This window comes from Bos mutus, chromosome 20, assembly GCF_027580195.1.
Source record: "Bos mutus isolate GX-2022 chromosome 20, NWIPB_WYAK_1.1, whole genome shotgun sequence".
Lineage (NCBI taxonomy): Eukaryota > Metazoa > Chordata > Mammalia > Artiodactyla > Bovidae > Bos > Bos mutus.
Window position 1 is genome coordinate 24,502,814 of NC_091636.1, and position 21,148 is coordinate 24,523,961.

The window sequence follows — 21,148 nt, forward strand, 5'->3', positions numbered from 1 at the left end:
AGTCAGGAAGACATAGCCAGTTTGAGGATAAACATGTGAATTTAAGTTGCAGTATTCAGGACTTCTGTAGGGAATTTCCTGGTGGTGCAGTGGTTAGTACTTGGCGCTCTCACTGCTGGGACCTGAGCTCTATCCCCAGTCAGGGAACTAAGATCTCACAAGCTGCACAACACAGCCAAAAAAAAGACTTCTGTAGACAATGTGTTGTTTTATATGTCTTAAATGATGATGGTAATACTGACGGGGGGAACGGTAAGGCTGTTGTGAAAGTTAACAACATGTTATTCAGGTTCTCTTTATTACTATTATTATTGCCAATGATTGCTAGGTATATGCAAAGTTAAAAGTATGACCTTTAACCCTCTGTTTATGGAAAAGCCTAGGAGACAGTGGTACTTTTCTTTTTTTAATGCCTTATTTCTTAAACTTCATCATCCCTGGATTTAGGGTTGGATCAGACAGGTCAGGACATGGACTGACTGCTAGGAAATCATTAGGGGATCACCTCAGACAGCCAGAGTCCACTCTCCTGAGCCCTGTTCTTTTCCCTAAACAGAGTACACCTATTGATTTCAGCAACTGCCTTTTTTTTGAGTTGAGATTTGCTTTCATGAAAATAACACTTTAGTTGTAAATGCTAAAAACAACAAGTGAGTCTCTTAATTAGAATAATAGCCTATATAAGATTTGGTCCTTAAATATAACAAAGGTTCACGTAACTTGTTGAGCTTGAGTTTATATCATTTTGCTCCAGGTCTCACTGTGTTATATCCATTGAGAAACGACTGTCTGTAGCATCTCATAGTTTTAGACAGCTTTCTTCCCCTCAAAAACTTCTAACCAAACAGGAATCTAAGTTTATGTTGTTTTCTAGGCTTTTATTGTCAAAGTATTTCCTGTAGCAATAAGGCTCCTGAGATCTATATTCAACACCATTGAATTATTCGTGTTGAAAACTAGAAAACACTTCTTGGGCTCTTTGGAACTCATAGTTGAAAACTGGGGTGGGAGTGATATTTGTTGGTCATCAGAAAGTGATATCATTCAAAGCCAGGCTGTTTTGCTCACCAGGCCCCCGTCAGGCTGCCGATTCCTTAGGCTTACCCACGGTTTCTTTGTGAATGGACACAGTGACTGACCGTGGATTCCTTTCCTTTTCAAATTTAGCTATTTGCGGGGAAATTGAGCTTTTGAATGTTATAAGTTCTTTGTCCTCCTCATTTGAAAAATATTTAAATGATCTTGCCCAAAGGGCACACAGAGAAACGGCATGACTTTCAGGAAATTAGTAAGCAGTAGAGTTATTTTTAGCTTTTACTCCTAGCAAACATTTCCTTTTGTTCTTTAGAAGACATTGTTGATCTGTTCATTCATGGGCTGTGGTCTTTCCCCAGCTACAGGATGGCTTCAGAGAGAATAAGCCCTCTCTTCTCTACTCTGCGTGACGGAGCTAGTGTTACTTCTCTTCAATTTTAACTCATGACTTACTCATTTGTTCATGTTTTTCTGCATTCTGGAGCACTGCCACTAACACATACATTTTATTGTTGTTTGGGGTGGATTTGCCCTCTCCCCAGCAAATACTAACCAAAAAATGTTCACACATGCAGGCTGTACAAAATTTATTTATTTTTTAGTCAAAATACTGTATAGTAATAGTTGATGGTGTAATTTTGTCCTAATTTTCTGTTAGTACTTATTTTGCAGGTATAGATACCATCTTTAGCAAGTTATGCGGTTAGTATTACAGAATCCCAAATCCAGGATAGATGGTTACAAAGGCTGGCCTTTACACTTCAATGTCACGTTTGATCTTTGGAAAATCTTCCAGTACTTAGAGGAAATCAGGTTTTTAAGCAAGTACACTAACACTTCACTTTTACTCTTCACATAAAGGCAAGTTTGATATAAGACTAGATCCAAAATGATTTCACCATTTTGTAAAATCATAAATTTAACTTTTTTTTCTGTAACAGAGAGAGGTATTATAGTATCCATGATTGAAGTTGGGGTTCTGACTCAGACCACCTGGTTTAATATCCAGGTTCTACCATTAATCTCAGTATGCCTCAATTTCCTCATCCCATAAATGGAGATTGTGATTATTATACAATCGTTTTGGAAGTTAAATCAGATAATCCATGAAAAAGCCTAGCAAAATACCTAACATAGTAAAGTCTCAATAGATGTTGGCTATTATAATTATTGTATACAATTATTTTCTCTATAGTGTAGGCTGTAGTTATTTTTAGAAGATTATATACAAGAAAGAGGCAAACACATTCAGTTTTTCTAGAGCCCTTGACTTTTTCCCTGTAAGAATTTTTACTAGAATGTCCTCACACAGAGGTTACCCAGTTCCATCGCCCAGTGAGTTTAGTTTCCCTTGGCGCGTCAGTATTTGTGGCTCTTCATATCTAGAATCAGCACAGTCATAATAGGAAGTCAAGCAAAACATTTTTTTGCATAAAGAGAGGGAGGCCGAATGTGAGATGGCATTGACATCTGTGCCTCTGCCCTGGGCCAAAAGCAGAATGGCCCATCTGCTGCCTCCTCCACTGGTGACGCCCCATCCTCTCCCTTCCTTCCATTTAGAGCCCTGGGGATGATGAAGTCAGGGAGAGAAGACTGGGATGCGAAGCATCTAAAGAGGGAAGCAGGACAGACGTTCAGGGGAAGGCAGCAGAATCACCCCCATTCTGCATCTGACCCAGCTGGGTAAATGCTAAGTATTCCTCTGCCAACAGCAATTTTACGTGAGTTCTCTGGATGATGTCAAGGCTGAAAAACACCAGCCTGTCTAGTGAATTCCCATCTTTCTGGTTAAGAGCTTTCCTGACATCTGATTCAACAATTTACTAAACTTTCCTTTTTTAAAGAAAACTTTTTTTTTTTAACACTTAACTCAGAATAAGTCCTTTATTTTTACAAGGGGTACTTTAACTTCTGAGTATATCCTTTGTTTCTCTTTTCTTATAGCTGCATTAAACTCACCTCACTTACCAATTATTATACAATGCTAACTCCTACTGTAGAGGCTTCTTGTTTTAAGGTAACGTCTTCTACCCAATCTGAGAGCTACAGCTCGGGCTTTCTACAATATGGTTGTTTTAGAAACACTTGTCTAAAGCTTAAAGCACAAGATATCATACACCTGAAAGGGATATCAGTCTATAATGTTGTAATTTCACTCCTTAACTGATTTTGATGAAAACTTGAGTAGTTAGATTGATAAATACTCCAGAAAGGCGTGTACTGAGTAAACAAAAATATGCAAATAGCAAGGGGAACTAGGGAGAGATTGTCTTAGATTATGAATCTCTTCAGTTTTAATGGGAAACGCTTTTTTTTCTGGCCACACTGCTCAGTTTGCATAATCTTTGTTTCCCCAACCAGAGATTAAACCTTCGCCCTTGGTAGTAAAAGCATTGAGTCCTAAACCACTGGACCACCAGGGATGTTCCTGGGAAATTCTTTTAAAATATTTTTACTTTCAAAGCTTAAGGTTTCTTTTAACTTAAACTAATTTTTTTCAGTTATGATTTCCAGATGATTATTTCAAGTGTGTCTGTGATTCAGAAGAATGAAATATTATTTTAATGTAGATATTTGGGGACTGTTTTCCAGGCTGCTTGGCTACTTGTTTTACTTTCATTTAAATTTGAGGTTATCTTAACCTTCATTTAAAGAGGCAGTTGACTCTTGATTCTAACTTAAGTTTTAGTGAGTCGATTATAAATCATCATATATGTAATTTTCATTCACTGCTTTTTAAAAAAGATTTTTATGTTTACTTTCTAGACCGACTTTGCACGATTCAGCGGAACAAACGTGGAAACTGACTTCGTAGAGGTGCCGTCACAAATGCTTGAGAACTGGGTGTGGGACGCTGATTCCCTCCGAAGGCTGTCGAAGCATTATAGACATGGAAGCCCTATTACAGATGATCTGCTTGAAAAGCTTGTTGCTTCTAGACTGGTCAACACAGGTATGACTTACCATTTTAGAAAATAAATTAGAATTGCTTCATGGAGAATTGGTGGCATCTTTTTTAGGTAAGAAGTGGATTTATTTAGAGAAATACAGTTTCCATAGATAGAATGTGGACCGTTTGAAAAAGCAAGAGCGGCTCTGGGGCCTGGGGTCATGTCAGAAAGTGAGAAAAGCCGAGAGAAAAACACACTCCACAGACAGAGTGTAGGCCATCCCAGAAGGCAAGGGGCCTGCTGGCATCTTCTTCTATAGAACTTATTTCCTCTTTTGTAATGATAGCACCCCAGAGTGTTAACATGAGGTGGGAAAGCCACTAAGCATGTTGGAATACTGAACACTGGAATTCTATCCAAGAAAAAAAGATGCATCTCCTTTTAAATCTTAAATAGAATGAGGTGTCTTGCTCCGACCTTATAATGAACACTGTTAGAATCCGTTTATGAAATCTCTGATCTTGTGATATTAGAACATGTAGTTCTCTCTTCTCCCAAACATGCACAAACATTCTTATGTTATTAGGTCTCCTGACCTTACGCCAGATTGTTTTGAGCAAAGTTGATCAGTCTCTCCACACCAACACTGCGCTGGATGCTGCAAGTGAATATGCCAAATACTGCACAGAAATCTTAGGTGTTGCAGCCACTCCAGGTATGTACGTATACTTATCGCAGGCTCCTCCTTCCTGGGAAGCACGGGGCATACTTCACACTGCTAGAGAAGGCAGAGGGTGTCAGGCAGAGTACCTAATGTAATTTATTTCTGATTTCTGAAACCAGGCCATGACTTTCAGATAAGCATACTTTTGTCCTTATGAGTTATCCTATCCAAATGTGCTTGAAGGCGGCTCCAGCTCTGCAGCATTTTAGTGTAATCAGGCGTGAGCAATTGGCCTCCACCCAGAGCAGAGAAAGCCATTCAGTTTGGCAACATGGCCTGGCCCCGCCCTCCCTGTGTGCCCTGAGACTTCTGTAGGATTGCAGTCAGACACTGGCAGGAGGGACATTTAGAGAAAGGCACAAACTTCTACCTTGTGTCTGATTCTGCTTCCGAGGTCAGTTCAGGCAGTTTGACTCTCTAACCTGATATGATTTATGAGAATCGTGTGAGTGGGTGAGAGATGGTCAGACATACACGTTACATTTGTATTTATTGACTTCAAGCAACCATGTAGCTGTGCATGTAAACACAGCTGGAAAGGTGACTTTTTTCAATCAAAGAAACTGTTGTCTAATTGAGTCAGTCACATTTCTAGTGATAATAAAGGCCCAGGCCCCTCTCTTCCTTTTGTGATCTAGTACATGAACAGCAACTTTGGGCCTCAGGCCTCTTTGACAGAATCCTTTCTGTAAAGTAGCCCTGGAGGTAGATTGAATTGGCAAGACCTTTTTATAGCTTTTCAGGTAAAGAGTTCTTTTTCAGTAATTATGAACCTCAAGTACCATTCTGACCCATTTTAGATATAAATGGGTGTGACAAAAAGAAGGCTCAATATTATTAGAATATATATAAGAGACATATGTGTCTAAGGGACAAGAAAGGACTGAGTTGTCTGTTGGGTGTGGACGAAGCCTCTGAAACTATGTTAGGCATTCCAGAGCGTAGGGCCGAAACCAGCTCTGAGGTGGAGCTGTCATAGGAGAGAAGTTTGTAAACATCTTGGCCAAGGACACCCATAAGCCCTGGGAGTGCTAGAGGTGACTAGATCAAGGACCTGGCACTGTCCCCTCCCACAGCTGGACTCCCCATAGGGAAGCCTTAGCTAGCTGAGAACCTGATATTTAACATCTGACATCACATTGTTTGAAATGTATCTTTTTTTTAAAGGCACAAATATGCCAGCAACTTTTGGACATTTGGCTGGGGGGTATGATGGCCAATATTATGGATATCTTTGGAGTGAAGTGTTTTCCATGGACATGTTTTACAGCTGTTTTAAAAAAGAAGGGATAATGAATCCTGAGGTATTGTATTGTTTTTTTTCCCCTCCTTTTATTACTTCTATACTTGTCCTGTCCCCCTTAACTCCTAGTGTAAAATATTTTTTACACCTAGATTTTGAGAGTAAGAGATCTGGTAACAACTTTTAACTTTAAAAGTCTAGCATCTTCTCACATCATCACACATCATACATTTGCTTTCTGTAGGTGATTAATTCTGTAAGTTTGAAAAAAAAAAAGCCTACTGTATTTTCTTGCTTACTAGCATTCCATTATATTGCATAATTAAAATTCAAAGCTTTGTTTATGCATCTGAGCATTTATAGCTGCTAGTTTTGACATGTGCCGTACAGTGTTTTCGTTTTATAGGTTGGGAAAGAAAGTAAACTCCTTCCTGATATAAATGATCTGCCTACATTTTGATACACTCTACATACTTTCATTATACATTTTCTGTGGAAGTCAGCCTTTTTTCTGTGATTGGTACACGCCACCTACAACACAGAGTTTGTAACCTAAATGCCTTTGAGTAATTTAAGCTGCCTCATTAACCTGAGCCGTTCCTTCCCGTGTGCAGCGACTTGACTGCCAGGTGGCTGCCAGCCAAACCTTCCTGAGTTACAGTCCCTCTGTCTCCGTTCTTGTTGAAGACTCAGCTGTCAGGTTATTTCCAGGCCTGATAATATTCCAGTGTGTTTTTCATTCTGTTTGATGCAGAAATTAGAAGAGCAAAGTGTCAAAATCAGATTCTCTGTGTGTATTTCAACTGACTTATTCTCAAAACTTTGTGTTTCTGGATTGCATACTACCTTACACATGAGCACTGAATAACGGGTGTGATGTAGACCACCATCCCTTCTCGCCAGCCTTCACCCCCAACACACCACCTCCAGAGTACCTACATCCTATTCCCTAGCCTTTCCAATCCCTTCATCGTCCATCCATCCTACCCAGGCTATTAGGTCCCTGCAAGTCTCCTTCCATCCCCTGGCAACTCCACTTAAAGAACAATCAGTCACTGGCTTGTTCTCATAAATACCCTGACTTCTGCATGACCTTCAGCCAGTGTCCAGCCCTGGATTCCTCTACCATCTCATTTAGAGATGGTACCCTTGGGGTTCAGATTCCCCTTCTGCAGAATATCCTGAGGCTCCACATGATGCCCCGCTGCAGAGTCCAGCTGTCTGGACCCCCAGTGTAACTTCACAGTCCTGCTCACTTCTGTAATTGGGGTCCCCACCACCTGTCTCCCTTTCAGCAGATGCTCTGTCCTCACTACTAAGGACATTAAGACCATTGAAAGTGAGTACCTTCATCTTCAATATTTAACTTCTTCCCTCCAGTCTCAGAAGATGGGTCTGTGATACTAAGACTCACTGGTTTACCATCTCAGGAAAAAAACTTACCACTGACTGATAATCTCAGTGCTACCACTCAGTCGTTCTTGCTTTCACAGCCTACTGTCTTGGTGTAAGAAACAGTTTCTGCACACCTCTGCTTCCAGGCTTTTGCCTCCACCAACTGAAATGGAAAGTTGTTACCCTCCCCTCCAGAGTAACCACTGATGATCCAGTCGCCAACTCTCAAAGGCCCTCATCTACCTTTTGTCTTGTTTTATTCCTGCTTCTCGGTATTCCTGTCTTTGTCACAGCCCTTAGCTAAGCAAACAGATCCCATCTGTACTTTCCAGAACTCTCAGCCTGGCAGCCAGATTTCTGTATTCCCTTGGGTCTTTCCTCCTTCACAAATTTATTCATTCTACTTCTTCCACCTAAAATCTATGCCTTCCTTGTCTGTGCCTCTCCAGAACTCTGCCGTTCATAAAGGCCCTATTCAAACGGCCACTCATTTATGAAGTCTTCCAGATCACTGAAACCAGAAGTGATCTTTCCATCCTCTGAACAGAAGAGTGAACTTGGGCATGGAATAAACAGTCTCAATAAGCTTTTTCTTGTGTCTGGAATGTTTAATATAATTATCTTACAGAATAACAAGATCAGGTTATAAACTATTTTGTACCATAGAATGTGAATTCTGATTTTAAAATATGCATTTAGAAAAAAGTACATCAAAATATTGTCAGTTATTATCTTTGGTAAGTTTATGATTGTTCAGTATTTTCCTGTACTTTCTATAGAGCTTTCCTTATTTTTACATAGAGCATGGATTATTGTAGAAATCAGAAAACCGTGTTTAAAGAGACACAAGGTCCAGGTATGTAAGCGTACAATTGTGACCTCCACTGGCTCCTAAGTCATTGGCGAGGCTTCCTGGCGCAAGTACTACATCACCTCTTTCATCTCTGCTCCACTCACTTGACCACACCTTCAGGAGCCTCCACTGCCTCCTCTCCTCTTCCAGCTGTCACAGTAACAGCCAAAGTACTGATTCCAATGGATCCCAAGGAACTCGCGGTTCCGGCAGGAGGGATCCCTGCCATCATGCGTCTGTGTGCCTCCTTTCTTCTCAGGCTTCACTGCTTGGCAGGCAGCCTGACTGCTCTTAATTCAGACAAAAGGGCAGGGTTGAACGTGGAGGAAGCAAGATCCCATACAACCTGGAGTTGCCTTGTGGTGTCAAAACCTGTTTTAAGTTGGACTGAAATTCTAGATTCCGCTGTGCAATGTATTATTACTCGTCTTATGCCAGGAAGTTGGCCTTAATCCCTTCTTTTCTCCTTCCTGTTAAATACTCTGGAACATCATGTCGTTTCCTGCTCCTCTGCTGTCACAGCAATAGTGAGTCCGGCTCCAGAGGCCAAGAAGAATCCACTACACGCACCCTCACACTCTTCAATTCAGATATCCATTTATTTAAAAACTAACACTTTGGAATAACAATCCTGTTCTACAGAAGCTTCTGTCATTATTACAACTATGTCATTGAAGGGAAAGAATTTTTGTGGTATGAAGAAGTACTGAATTTGATCTGAAGCTGTGGGAATCAGAGCAGGCACAATATATCATACAGTCCTGTTGTCTCAAGACCCCTCACCCTCCCCAGTACATATATTTGGAGCATTTTGAGAAATGCTTCAAGGAGTCAGTACCTGCTTTTCTTAGTCCCCAAGCTCTAGAGAGGCTGGGAGCTGAAAGATCACGTATTGTTGACATTATTGTTCATGGTCATTAGTATCAACAGAAGAACATCTCCAGGCCTCACCTCTGTAACCTCTTAGCATCCTGCAAAGCCTGGGGTCTGAGAACCATTTTAGATTTCAACAAGCAGAACCACAGAAAGTGTGCAACTTACTGGGAAAACAGTAGTAGGAGGGGTCGAATATAAGCCTGCAGTCTTCTGTGCCCTACGTGTTAGCAGCAAAATATTTTATAGTACTGTTGTTTGATAGCCTCTATCAAAGGTTTAGAACTGGCTCCTTAGCTGAAATAGCCTGAAAGTTCGCTACCTCTGGTTTTATCTCTAATTTTCTATGATCTTCATCTTAACTGTATAGTTTGTTAAATATAACAGTATCTTTAGCTTTTACTTTTTCAACTCATCTCTTAAATAACTATGGAAGGGAGCTACTTGGGAGTAACAGTTTCCCAGCAAACTCTAGGAGCTCTTTCAGGATCCCTTTAAGGTTCCGAAACGTGGTTTCAAAATCCAGCAGCTAATCGTAGGGTTGAAAGAATGAGGGCATTTTAACAAGGGCCATTTCTTTTTATAATGCAACTTCATTGTGGGAAAATTTCCTAAAAAGTAATAGACATGCAGATTCAAAGGCAATTACATTGTTAAGCTAGAATTATGTTCCTCCTCTTCTGCATTTAGAGTAATTGCTAAGCTTTGTTTTTTTCCATTAGTGAAGAAGATTATAGCCAAGTATCACATGCAGAAATGAATACTGAGAAAGTCAAAGATAGTGAAGTATAACTGTCCACAGTGCCATAAGGAAGCACCTAGATCTTACATACAATAATGGACAGAGAAACATACAAAGAATCTTGGCTAAACAGGAAGAAGAATTACGTGACGGGGACTTGCCTGGTGGTCCAGTGGTTAAGACTCCATGCTTCCACTGCAGGGGGCACAGATTTGGTCCCTGATCAGATGGGAACTGAGATCCCACATGCCGTGTGATACAGCTAAAAAACTAAAGAGGAAAATTACGTGATAAAGTGTATTATAAAACTAAGTATTCCAGGGCCTAGGCCCAATTTCTGCTTAAATGCGTTGCTAAGAGAGAACATGAAATTTCCTCTCCTGATGGGCCTTACAAATGGATTAAATTTCAGCTTCTCTGACCTACCACCCCAAAGCTAATTTTTCTTACACTTCAACTTTTTCTAACAGCATTAAATTCTGCCTGATTTAAGGGAAAAAGGAAGGAAATGGGGTTGATGTCCAACCTACTTCTTGAATATTTACAACGCCAGACCTTCTAAGCCTTGAATTCCAACCAGCTGGAAGCAGTTTTTCTTCCTTTTTGTGTTCCTCCAGCCCTTCTTTGTGTTTCTGTTAGAACTCTAGTCATCTGCCTTGCTAATTATCTATTTCTTTATCTCACCTTCTGGATTATGAGGCTTTTGTAATAGGAACTGTTTTATTCATCTTGGTGTTCATCCTCTGTATCGAAATACTTACATTGCTGGACCCAACTGGCAGCTCCCCGACCTGCTTCCTCTCATCTGTTCCCCTAATACACGGGACTGGCCAGGCTGCCCTTTTTTTCTCCAGATCTCCTCCCTCCCCATAAATATTTACTCATCCCTCCTCACAAATTGAAACTTCGCTGAAGTTTTCCTGATGACCTCTTGGAGTCAAGGGGCGATTCCGACGCTGTTCTCTCTGACTAGCAACACCAGTCTTTCACCTTCTCCCTCCTTCCTGTTTGTCGTCAAAGGTATTCTTTTTCCCACTCATAACCTCCGCACCCTCACTCATAGATAACAAAGGAAGTGCTGTGGGGAAGAAGTATACAGATGAGCTATGGAAGGACAGGTTTCAATATCCAGTGTAAAGCGGACTGGTGAGCCTGTTAGGCGCCTGGCTGTCATCGCTTGTCCTTGGGCAGATGCTCTCTGCCTGATGCCTGCTACTCAGAGCAGGAGGGGACACCGGGCTCTACTGCCTAGACACAGTCACAGGAAGCAGGAGGAAGGGAGGGTTGGAAGGCCGGGGGAGCTTGCGTGTGCTCCTGCAGAGAAGCCAGAGGTGGCACGAGACCCAGACTGCTTCCCATTTATGTGTTCTCGTAAACGATGGGTGTCCTTCACTCAGATAATTATGAGTACTCAAAGAAAGGGAAAGGGCATGGCTACCCACTGCAGTATTCTTGCCTGGAGAATCCCACGGACAGAGGAACCTGGCGGGCTACAGTCCATGGGGTCACAAGGAGTCGGACACAACTGAGCGACTAACACACACATAAGGGCTTCCCTCGGTGGCTCAGATGGTAAAGAATCTGCCTACAATGAAGGAAATCCGGGTTCCATCCTTGGGTCAGGAAGATCCCCTGGAGAAGGGAATAGCTTCCCACTCCAGTATTCTTGTCTGGAGAATTCCATGGACAGAGGAGCCTGGCAGGCCACAGTCCACGGGGTCACAAAGAGTCAGACATGGTTGAGCAGCTAATTCAAGATTATTGCATAAAGTAAGTGCCTTGTCTCTCCTACTTAGTATTCCTGAGTCAGACTCAGTCATGTCTGACTCTTTGTGACCCCATGGACTGTAACCCCCCAGGCTCCTCTGTCCATGGAATTTTTCGAGTAAGAATACTGGAATGAATTCCCATTTCCTACTCCAAGGGGCCTTCCTGACCCAGGAATTGAAACCCCTCTCTTGTGTCTCCTGCATTGGCAGGCAGATTCTTTACCACTGCATCACCTGGGAAGTCCACTTAGTATACTGTTGTATACTAAGTATACACTATAGAATACTAGTATACTTAGTATAGTATTTTATACTAATAGTGGAAATGAAGTCTCTTGTGCTTTTTTCTAGCTTTATTAGGAGACAGAACTAATTTTAAGGAAATGCTGAAACAGGAACACATCTGTTTCCCTGACTATATATGAGTAACTGAACTTAGGGATAGTATGAGAAAGAAAATGAAAGGAGAGGTAGATGACGACTCAGGTTTGTTGAATACCACGATCTAGCAGGAAGGATTCTAGGGAGCAGGAAAGGTGCTAAAACCATCACTCAGATTCCTCATATACTGAGGGAGGTAGGCATATTCCCACCTTACAGATAAGGGAACTAAGGCCCAAGGCCACATAGCTGAGGATGAAGCCAAGATTTTAACCTGGGCCTGATTCCAAATTCCTGATCTTGCTTTAAAAAACATCAGTGTTGAGGATTTGCCTGGTGGTCCAGTGGTTAAGACTCTGTGCTTCTACTGCAGGGGACACAGGTTCGATCCCTGCTTCGGAAACTAAGATCCTGCATGCTGTGGGGAGCAGACAAAAATAAAGAAATCTGAACATATTTTTTAAAAAAGAAAGAAACCATCAGTATTACAGAGGATTTACACAGTTGCCAAAAGATACATGTTAACCTTCCAGAAGCAAAAACCACAGAGGTGTGACCGATGATAATTTTCCCTTCCCTGAATGACTAACAGGAGCACTTACTCTATACAGACCCTCCTGCACGGGTTTTCAAGCATAGACGTTTCTAGTGGTTGTCTTAGAGCTTCTCTTCCTGCTTTGCTCACAGTTATGGTTCCTCCATTATATAAACAGAGGACAACCACTCACACCACAGACTCTGTCCACCTGTAGCATTTGTCTCCCAGACAGCCTTCTCTCACCCAGGGAACCAATACCTTCCTAACACACAAATTCACTTAACTGTTTTTTTGTTTTGTTTTGTTTTGTTTTTTTTAAAGAAAAGCAAGATCCTATTACCAAAATGACTCTTAAACTCTTCTCCAAACTTCATTGCCAGGGAAATGAAACTATTAAGAGACCATTGCTCTGTAATTCAGGAAATTGAATCAAGTTGTGTGGAGCTGTAAGCAGGGGAGGACCTGTGCTGTTCTGAGCCACGTACTGTGAGACTATAAACAGTGCCCAGCTGTACAGTGACTTTACCAGCAAGGGAGATGAGAACCGGCTCTTCAGAGCAGCGCGCAGCCCCTCTAAACCTCGCTGTTCTTCACTGTCCATAGTTACAGTTCTCAGTGCAAAACAAGAATATTCTGGCAGATGTCCACATTTTGGCGATTTTTTTTAACTTCAAATTTTCATTATTTTTCCTATAGTTGTGCAATAAAATACGCCTTTTTAAAAGACTCTCAGATCTTGAGCATGAAGAATTTCTGCAGGTAAATACTAATAATTGAGGCTGCATGATAGGTTCAAGAGGGTTGACTGTACTCTGGTCTCAACTATTAGTATGTATTGAAAATTTTTCCATAATAAATGGCTTAAATTATTTTTATGTTCAGATCAATTTAATTAACATTTTCTAAGTTCCTATACTGCTTCACCCAGGGAGAACAGCCCTTCCTTCCCCCACACCACCCCACCTACTGATTTGCTGTTGTTCAGTTGCTCAGTTGTGTCCAACGCTTTGTGACCCCATGGACTGCAGCACACCAGGCTTCCCTGTCCTTCACTGTCTCCCAGAGTTTGCTCAGACTCACGTCCTTTGAATTGGTGATGCCATCCAACCACCTCATCCTCTGTCGTTCCCTTCTCCTGCCTTCAGTCTTTCCCAGCATCTGGTTCTTTTCCAGTGAGTCAGTTCCTCGCATCAGGTGGCCAAAGTTTTGGAGCTTCAGCTTCATCATCAGTTCTTCCAGTGAATATTCAGGGTTGATTTCCTTTAGGATTGATTGGTTTGATCTCTTTGCTGTCCAGGGGACTCTCAGGAGTCTTCTCTAGTACCACAGTTCAAAGGCATCAATTCTTTGGTACTCAGCCTTTTTTATTTTTCAGCTCTCACATCTGTACATGACTACTGGAAAACCATAGCTTTGACCATACAAGCATTTATAGGCAAAGTAATGTCTCTCCTTTTTAATACACTGTCTAGGTTGATCATTTCTTTTCTTCCAAGGAGCAAACATCTTTTAATTTCATGATTGCAGTCACCATCTGAAGTGATTTTGGAGCCCAAGAAAATAGTCTGTCACCATTTGCATTGTTTCCCCATCTATTTGCCATGAAGTGATGGGATCGGATGCCATGATCCTTGTTTTTTGAATGTTGTTTTTTTCATTCTCCTATTTCACCTTCATTAAGAAGCTCTTTAATTCCTCTTTGCTTTCTTCTATAAGTGTGGTATCATCTGCATATCTGAGGTTATTAATATAATATAATAGTCTTGATTCCAGCTTGTGCTTCATCCAGCCCAGCATTTCGCATGGTGTACTCTGCATAGACGTTAAATAAGCAGGGTGACAATACACAGGCTTGACCTACTCCTTTCCCACTTTGGAACCAGTCTGTTGTTCCATGTCCAGTTCTAACTGTTACTTCTTGACTTGCATACAGGTTTCCCAGGAGGCAGGTAAGGTGATCTGGTTTTCCTATCTCTAAGAATTTTACACAGTTTGTTGTGATCTGCACAGTCAAAGGCTTTATCATAGTCAAAGAAGCAGAAGTAGATGTTTTTCTGGAATTCTCTAGCTTTTTCTTAATCCAACGGATGTTGGCAATTTGATCTCTGGTTCCTCTGCCTTTTCTAAATCCAACTTGTACATCTGAAAATTATCGGTTCACATACTTTTGATGCCTAGCTTGAAGGATTTTGAGCATTACTTTGCTAGCATGTGAAACGAATGCACTTGTGGTAGTTTAAAGATTCTTTGGCATTGCCCTTGGTTGGGGCAATGAAAACTGACCTTTTCCAGTCTTGTGGCAACTGCTGAGTTTTCCCAATTTGCTGGCATATTGAGTGCAGTAGTTTAACGTCATCGTCTTTTAGGGTTTGAATTAGTTCAGCTGGAATTCCATCACTTCCGCTAGCTTTGTTTGTACTGATGCTTCCAAGGCCCACTTGACCTCACACCAGGAGGCTGGCTCTAGGTGTGTGATCGCACCATCATGGTTATCCAGTTCGTTAAGATCTTTTTTGTATAGTTCTTCTGTGTATTTTTCCCACATTTTCCTAATATCTTCTCTTTCTGTTAGGTCCATACCATTTCTGTCCTTTATTTGCATGAAATGTTCCCTTGGTATCTTTTATTTTCTTGAAGAGATCTCTAGTCTTTCCCATTCTATTGTTTTCCTCTATTTCTTTGCCTCGTTCACTTTAAAAGGCTCTCTTATCTCTCCTTGCTATTCTCTGGAGCTCTGCATTCAGATGGGTATATCTTTCCTTTTCTCCTTTGCCTTTTGCTTCTCTTCTTTCCTCAGCTATGTGGAAGGCCTCCTCAGACAACCATTTTGCCTTTTTGCATTTCTGTTTCTTGGGGATGGTTTTGATCACTGCCTCTTGTATAGTGTTATGAACCTCCGTCCATAGTTCTTCAGGCACTCTGTTTATCAGATCTAGTCCCATGAACCTATTTCACTTCCACTGTATAATCATAAGGGATTTGATTTAGGTCATACCTGAATGGCCTAGTGGTTTTCCCTACGTTCTTCAATTTACATCTGAATTTTGCAATAAGGAGTTCATGATCTGAGCCACAGTCAGCTCCCAGTCTTGTTTTAGCTGACTGTATAGAGCTTCTCCATCTTTGGCTACAAATAATATAATCAGTCTGATTTCACTATTAACCATCTGGTGATGTCCATGTGTAGAGTTGCCTTGTGTTGTTGGCTACTCTATAGGTATGGGGCCTAGAACATAAGGTGACCCTTAGAGGGGCTTGTTAGACAGTGTTCTAGTATGACACTGAAGAAGTGGTAGAAACCTTCTGGCCTTATTTATAAGTTTTGAATAAATTTTCTTAAAAAGGAGGGGCCTGTAATCACTAATAATGGACTTCCTGAAAATCCTGGTAATGACAGTTTAAAAGATATGTCATTTCATGCTTGGTTGCAGCAATTAATTACTGTTTTAATAGTGATCTAGAACCTAAAATGCGAATGATGGCTATTCTTATTACAGACTTTATTATTCTAAAAAGTAGCAGATCAGAGATCTTGAGCCCAGTACAGCTTACCCCTTCCCTTTCTTTCATTGCCCAACGTCTCTAAATTTGACCAGTGTTAAATCAGTGGATTAGGTAAGGTTTAGTTAGTTACACTCATGTTTTAGGATCTAGATCACTATTGAAACAGTAATTAATTGCTCCAGAACAAACAAGAAATGACACATCTTTTTTTTTTCTTTCTCAAGAAAATTAAACCTAGCTCTAACCTGTCACTACCAGGGTTTTCAGGAAGTCCATTATCAGTGATTGCAGGTGTCTCCTTTTTAAGAGAATTTATTCAAAACCTGTAAATAAGGCATCAAGGTTGCTACTGCTTCTTCAGTGTCATACTAGAACATTGTTCAACAAGCCCCTCTCGTGTTGATCTCTTACATTCTAGGCCTCAGACCTGTAGAGTAGCCACAGGTAGCTACTGAGCTCTTGAAATGTGGCCAGGTGCTATTGAAGAATTGAGATCTGCTGTAAATGTAAAAAACACACTAGATTTTGAAGACATACCACAAAAAATAAATCCGAATAATTGATACTTGTTGAAAGGATAATATTATAGACCTCCTGGTTTAAATAAAATATTAAAATGAATTTTACCTATTTTCTTCTCTTTTTAAACATGATTTCTAGAAATTTTTAAGTTATACATGTGGCTCACATTATATTTCTACTGGACAGTGCTCTCTAGAGTTTATGGAAAGTAACTTCATTTCACTAATTGTTTACTCCTGATTAAGACTCATCTGTGAGGTTAGCTGTGTGCTTATAGATCATTAATAAGTTTCAGATGATTTCTGTTTATAATCAAAACCTGAAAAGTTGTTTTTTGTGTGTGTGACCCTTGTAGGACTTTAAGTAGTTTTGTATCTAACTTGGTAGATTTCCTTCATCAACATTTTATTTTCTTTAACAGTTTGACTAGACATCTCTGATGGTTGTACCAAGCAGAATCATTGTCATAAGTCAAAAATGAGGTTACTTTTGTTTCTGGAAATTCTCAAGCTATTTATGTACTCAGGGAGGCTATTAGTAGCTGTTCAAATGATTTAATGGATATAAATTTGCAAATTAACCCTGAACTATTTTATAGGTAGATTTAGACTTAAGCTTCATTGAATTGTCTTGCCTTTCAAAAGGACAGTGAAAAGGAAGTGAAAATATTGAACAATGCCGATACTGAATTTCAGTTGCTTTCTTTCACTTTATCTGCTTGTGTATTTGTGTAAATAAAGGCAGAGGAACTGTTGTATGCTTTAAACTTCTAGACCTTGTCCCCAGCAAATTTACAAAGGTCCTCCTTCCTCGTGTTGAGCCCACAAAAGTATCTACCTTCCACCACGGGACATGGGTTGTGGCCTTACCCCCACCCATAAGGAAGAAGAGTTTTTTTTATGAGGCCTTCATAAAGATATAGCAGAAACTGTTTTGACAGCAGCAGCTGGGCTACTGTTTCCAGGTACACACAATCCCTGTTTGTAGCCTAATTGAACTCCTGTTTTGCTAACTCTTTCGAAATCATATTTTAGATGGGGTAGCAAATAGAAGACTGTTCAAGCTTCCATTTGGCTATTTTTTGTTTGTCTATTTGCTCATATTGTCAGCATGCTGCTGAGGATCTAAGGAGACAAGACAGTAATAAAGGGAAGTGTGGAAGACCGGAGGTCTAAGCTCCAGATCTCTTAGCTACCAAAGTAAATAAATACTACAAAGCTGTAGTCTAGGGGAAGGAGAACATCCAGAGTAAAGCTAAAGTCCCTTTTTTTCCTCTCTTTTGCATCTAGAGATTTGGAAAATTGCTATAACCATGAATTATTAGGCATGCTTTATTTTATTAGGTTGGAATGAAATACAGAAACCTGATCCTGAAACCTGGGGGATCTCTGGACGGCATGGACATGCTCCAAAATTTCTTGACACGTGAGCCAAACCAAAAAGCGTTTCTAATGAGCCGAGGCCTGCCTGCTCCGTGAACTGGGGCTCTTTGGGAGCCGTCCATGTCTGGAGGACAAGCGACATTGCCACGTGTTACTGGCCTGGAAACTGAAGGGAGTTTTGCAGATGAAAATGTAGATTTCTATTAACTTCCTTTTGTTTTTTAATTTGAAAAATTATACAGATGTAAATGGAATTCTAAATACTGTGACTTAAGAAAAGATGTGTTAGAAAATAATTGTACTATAAACTTTCATAAAAATGGATGTGATTTCTTTTTATAAAAGTTTCATATGAATCCAATTTGATTTTTTTACAATTATAATCTAGATAATATAATGTAAGAGGGCTAAGAATTTTTTAATTGAATCATACACATTATCTACTTTGATCCTTCTTATATCTCGAAGTTTTATACTTGGGATTTCTCAGCTGATAAATGAATCATCACGTTCCTCTGATAAATATTCTCTCAGAGCCTTGCATCCACTTTAACTCTCTATCTCCCAGTAAAATGTGACCTCTTTGCCTGCATACCTCCGGGCCAGGGGACTATGCCTCAGTAATGCATGTATCTTTGTATTTCAGGCCTCATGATTTCCAGCTTTCCGCCACACTTGATTAATGTTCTTCAAATTGGTTTAGTCTTTCCTGTCTGATGTCCAGTCAGAGAGTACCAAAAAATGAGTTTTAGCTGAAATGGCCTAATGTATATATATTACGAGTTTTAATCTCATGTTAGAGTATTTGAGATCTTGGCTTAGAGGTTCATTTCCACTTCAGCATATAAGATTGTCATGTTTACCAGTTAGAACACTAAGCAAATCTAAGATTATTTTTCCCTTCTCGGGTTTCTAGTAAACAGCAAGGTCTTTGCCTCCTTTACTCTGCTCCTCACCTGAAGTGGCAGGTAAATTGTCACAAAGGCCTGTCTCAAGTGCTGCAGGAAGAGAGCTGAACTGAAGCATAAAAAGTCCAGAAGCCCCAGGAAGTGAGTGGATTCTGCGCAGGAGTCTGTGAGGACGGCCGCTCCAGTGTTACGTGTGCTTCAGCTCAGCCATGGGGAGGAGGCCCCTCTGCGGCTTGTTTCATCTGGTGATTTTAAGCGAGCCTTTGGAGCTCTTTAGCTCTCTTTCCTGTGGGCCTAAATTCGAATTTGCAAACCAGGAAACTTATATACTTACTTTTCCTCTAGGAGTCTACTCAATGAGGAAAGCAAAATAGGATAATAAAAAAATTTTTTTAATTAAAAACTAACTTGGAATGTATGCATCTGCATAGGACTTCTAATTGTTTCCCAGTATGTACTGAGGTATGACTCTGCCGGCCAGGGACAAAATTAGAACCTTTCCATTCTCTAATCCAAATGGACTTTGTGCTAAATAAAAAGATATTATGCTGCATAGTCAAATTATAGACAGCAGGAAAAATCAAGAGCTGTAGTGACACAGAAGAAAATTCAGATTATTATTGTCAAGCAAAATACCCTAAACATCACAGGAAATCCCAGCCTCCCTTCTGAGACAATTGCCTGGCCCTCTCGCCCCCATATTCATCCCGTGTCATCATCTCCGGTCCTTAAAGCTGTTGTTTTTGTTTTGTTTTGGTTCTTTTTTTTTTTTTGGTCTTAGCAACGTATGGTACTTTTTTCATATCTTTTTTTTCCCCAGACTGTTGTGTTTTCCAGTTTCAGGCAAAAACTCTCTTCAGCTTTTTCTATTGCCCAGTGTGTCTCCTTAACAACAATAACTTTTATCATTTTAAATCTTATTTCATGTGGAAAAACTAATATTCTACACACAATAAAATTACATTATTATCCAAGAGAATGAATTCACATTTCTTTTATACTTTAATGTTAAAACTGAAATGTATAAGAAAATGGAAGTACTGTGGTATTCTTTTTATTTAGGGTTCACATCTGGTATTTAAAATCTATCAAAGAACATAATGTCTACCAACAGATGAATGGGTAAAGAAGATGTCACACACACACACACACACACACAGAAATACTGCTGCTGCTGCTGCTAAGTCACTTCAGTCGTGTCCGACTCTGTGCGATCCCATAGACGGCAGCCCACCAGGCTCCCCCGTCCCTGGGATTCTCCAGGCAAGAACACTGGAGTGGGTTGCCGTTTCCTTCTCCAATGCATGAAAGTGAAAATGAAGTCGCTCAGTCGTGTCCAACTCTTCAAGACCCCATGGACTGCAGCCTACCAGGCTCCTCCGTCCATGGGATTTTCCAGGCAAAAGTACTGGAGTGGGGTGCACAGGAATACTATTCAGCTATAAATAAGAAAAAATAATGCCATTTGCATCAGCATGAATGCAGCTAGAGATTATTATACTAAGCAAAATAAGTCAAGAAGAGAAAGACAAATACCAAATAATATCAGTTCAATTCAATTCAGTCACTCAATCGTGTCCAACTCTTTGCAACCCCATGGACCACAGCACTCCAGGCCTCCCTGTCCATCACCAGCTCCCAGAGTTTATGCTAACTCATGTCCATTGAGTTGGTGATGCTATCCAACCATCTCATCCTCTGTCATCCCCTTCTCCTCCTGCCTTCAATCTTTCCCAGCATCAGAGTCTTTTCAAATGAGTCAACTCTTCGCATCAGATGGCCAAAATATTGGAGTTTCAGCTTCAACATCAGTCCTTCCAGTGAACACCCAGGACTGATCTCCTTTAGGATGGACTGATCGGATCTCCTTGCAGTCCAAGGGAATGATATCACTTAATCACTTTTAGGTTGTGAAATCTAAAGTATAATGCAAGCGAGTCTATCTATGAAACAGAATCATGGGTATAGAGAACAGGCTGGTGGCTGCCAGGGGTGGGAGGGATAGAGGTTCGGGGGGAACAGAGTGGGAGATGGGGGTTAGCAGATGTCAACTCTTCTATACAGAATGGATAAACAACAAGGTCCTGCTATACAGCACAGAGAACCATATTCAATATCCCATGATAAACATATTGGAAAGAATAGAAAAAAATTATATACATATACATATGTATGCTGCTGCTGCTAAGTCGCTTCAGTCGTGTCCGACTCTGTGCGACCCATAGATGGCAGCCCACCAGGCTCCCCCGTCCCTGGGATTCTCCAGGCAAGAACACTGGAGTGAGTTGCCATTTTCTTCTCCAATGCATGAAAGTGAAAAGTGAAAGTGAAGTCGCTCAGTCGTGTCCGACTCTTCGCGACCTCATGGACTGCTACCAGGCTCCTCTA

General features: G+C 40.7%; 1 protein-coding gene across 2 annotated transcripts in view; it reads left to right on the top strand.

The window, feature by feature from the left end:
* Positions 1-19,733, top strand: part of NLN (neurolysin) — a 100,679-nt gene extending 80,946 nt beyond the window's left edge. For both annotated transcript variants that reach the window (XM_005892784.2, XM_070357530.1), the window contains exons 10-13: positions 3,802-3,988; positions 4,513-4,641; positions 5,818-5,954; positions 17,814-19,733. In XM_005892784.2, coding sequence (XP_005892846.2) covers positions 3,802-3,988; positions 4,513-4,641; positions 5,818-5,954; positions 17,814-17,948 — 588 coding nt within the window. In that variant the 3' untranslated portion in view covers positions 17,949-19,733. The remainder of the gene's footprint in view (positions 1-3,801; positions 3,989-4,512; positions 4,642-5,817; positions 5,955-17,813) is intronic.
* The last annotated feature ends 1,415 nt before the right edge of the window (positions 19,734-21,148 follow it).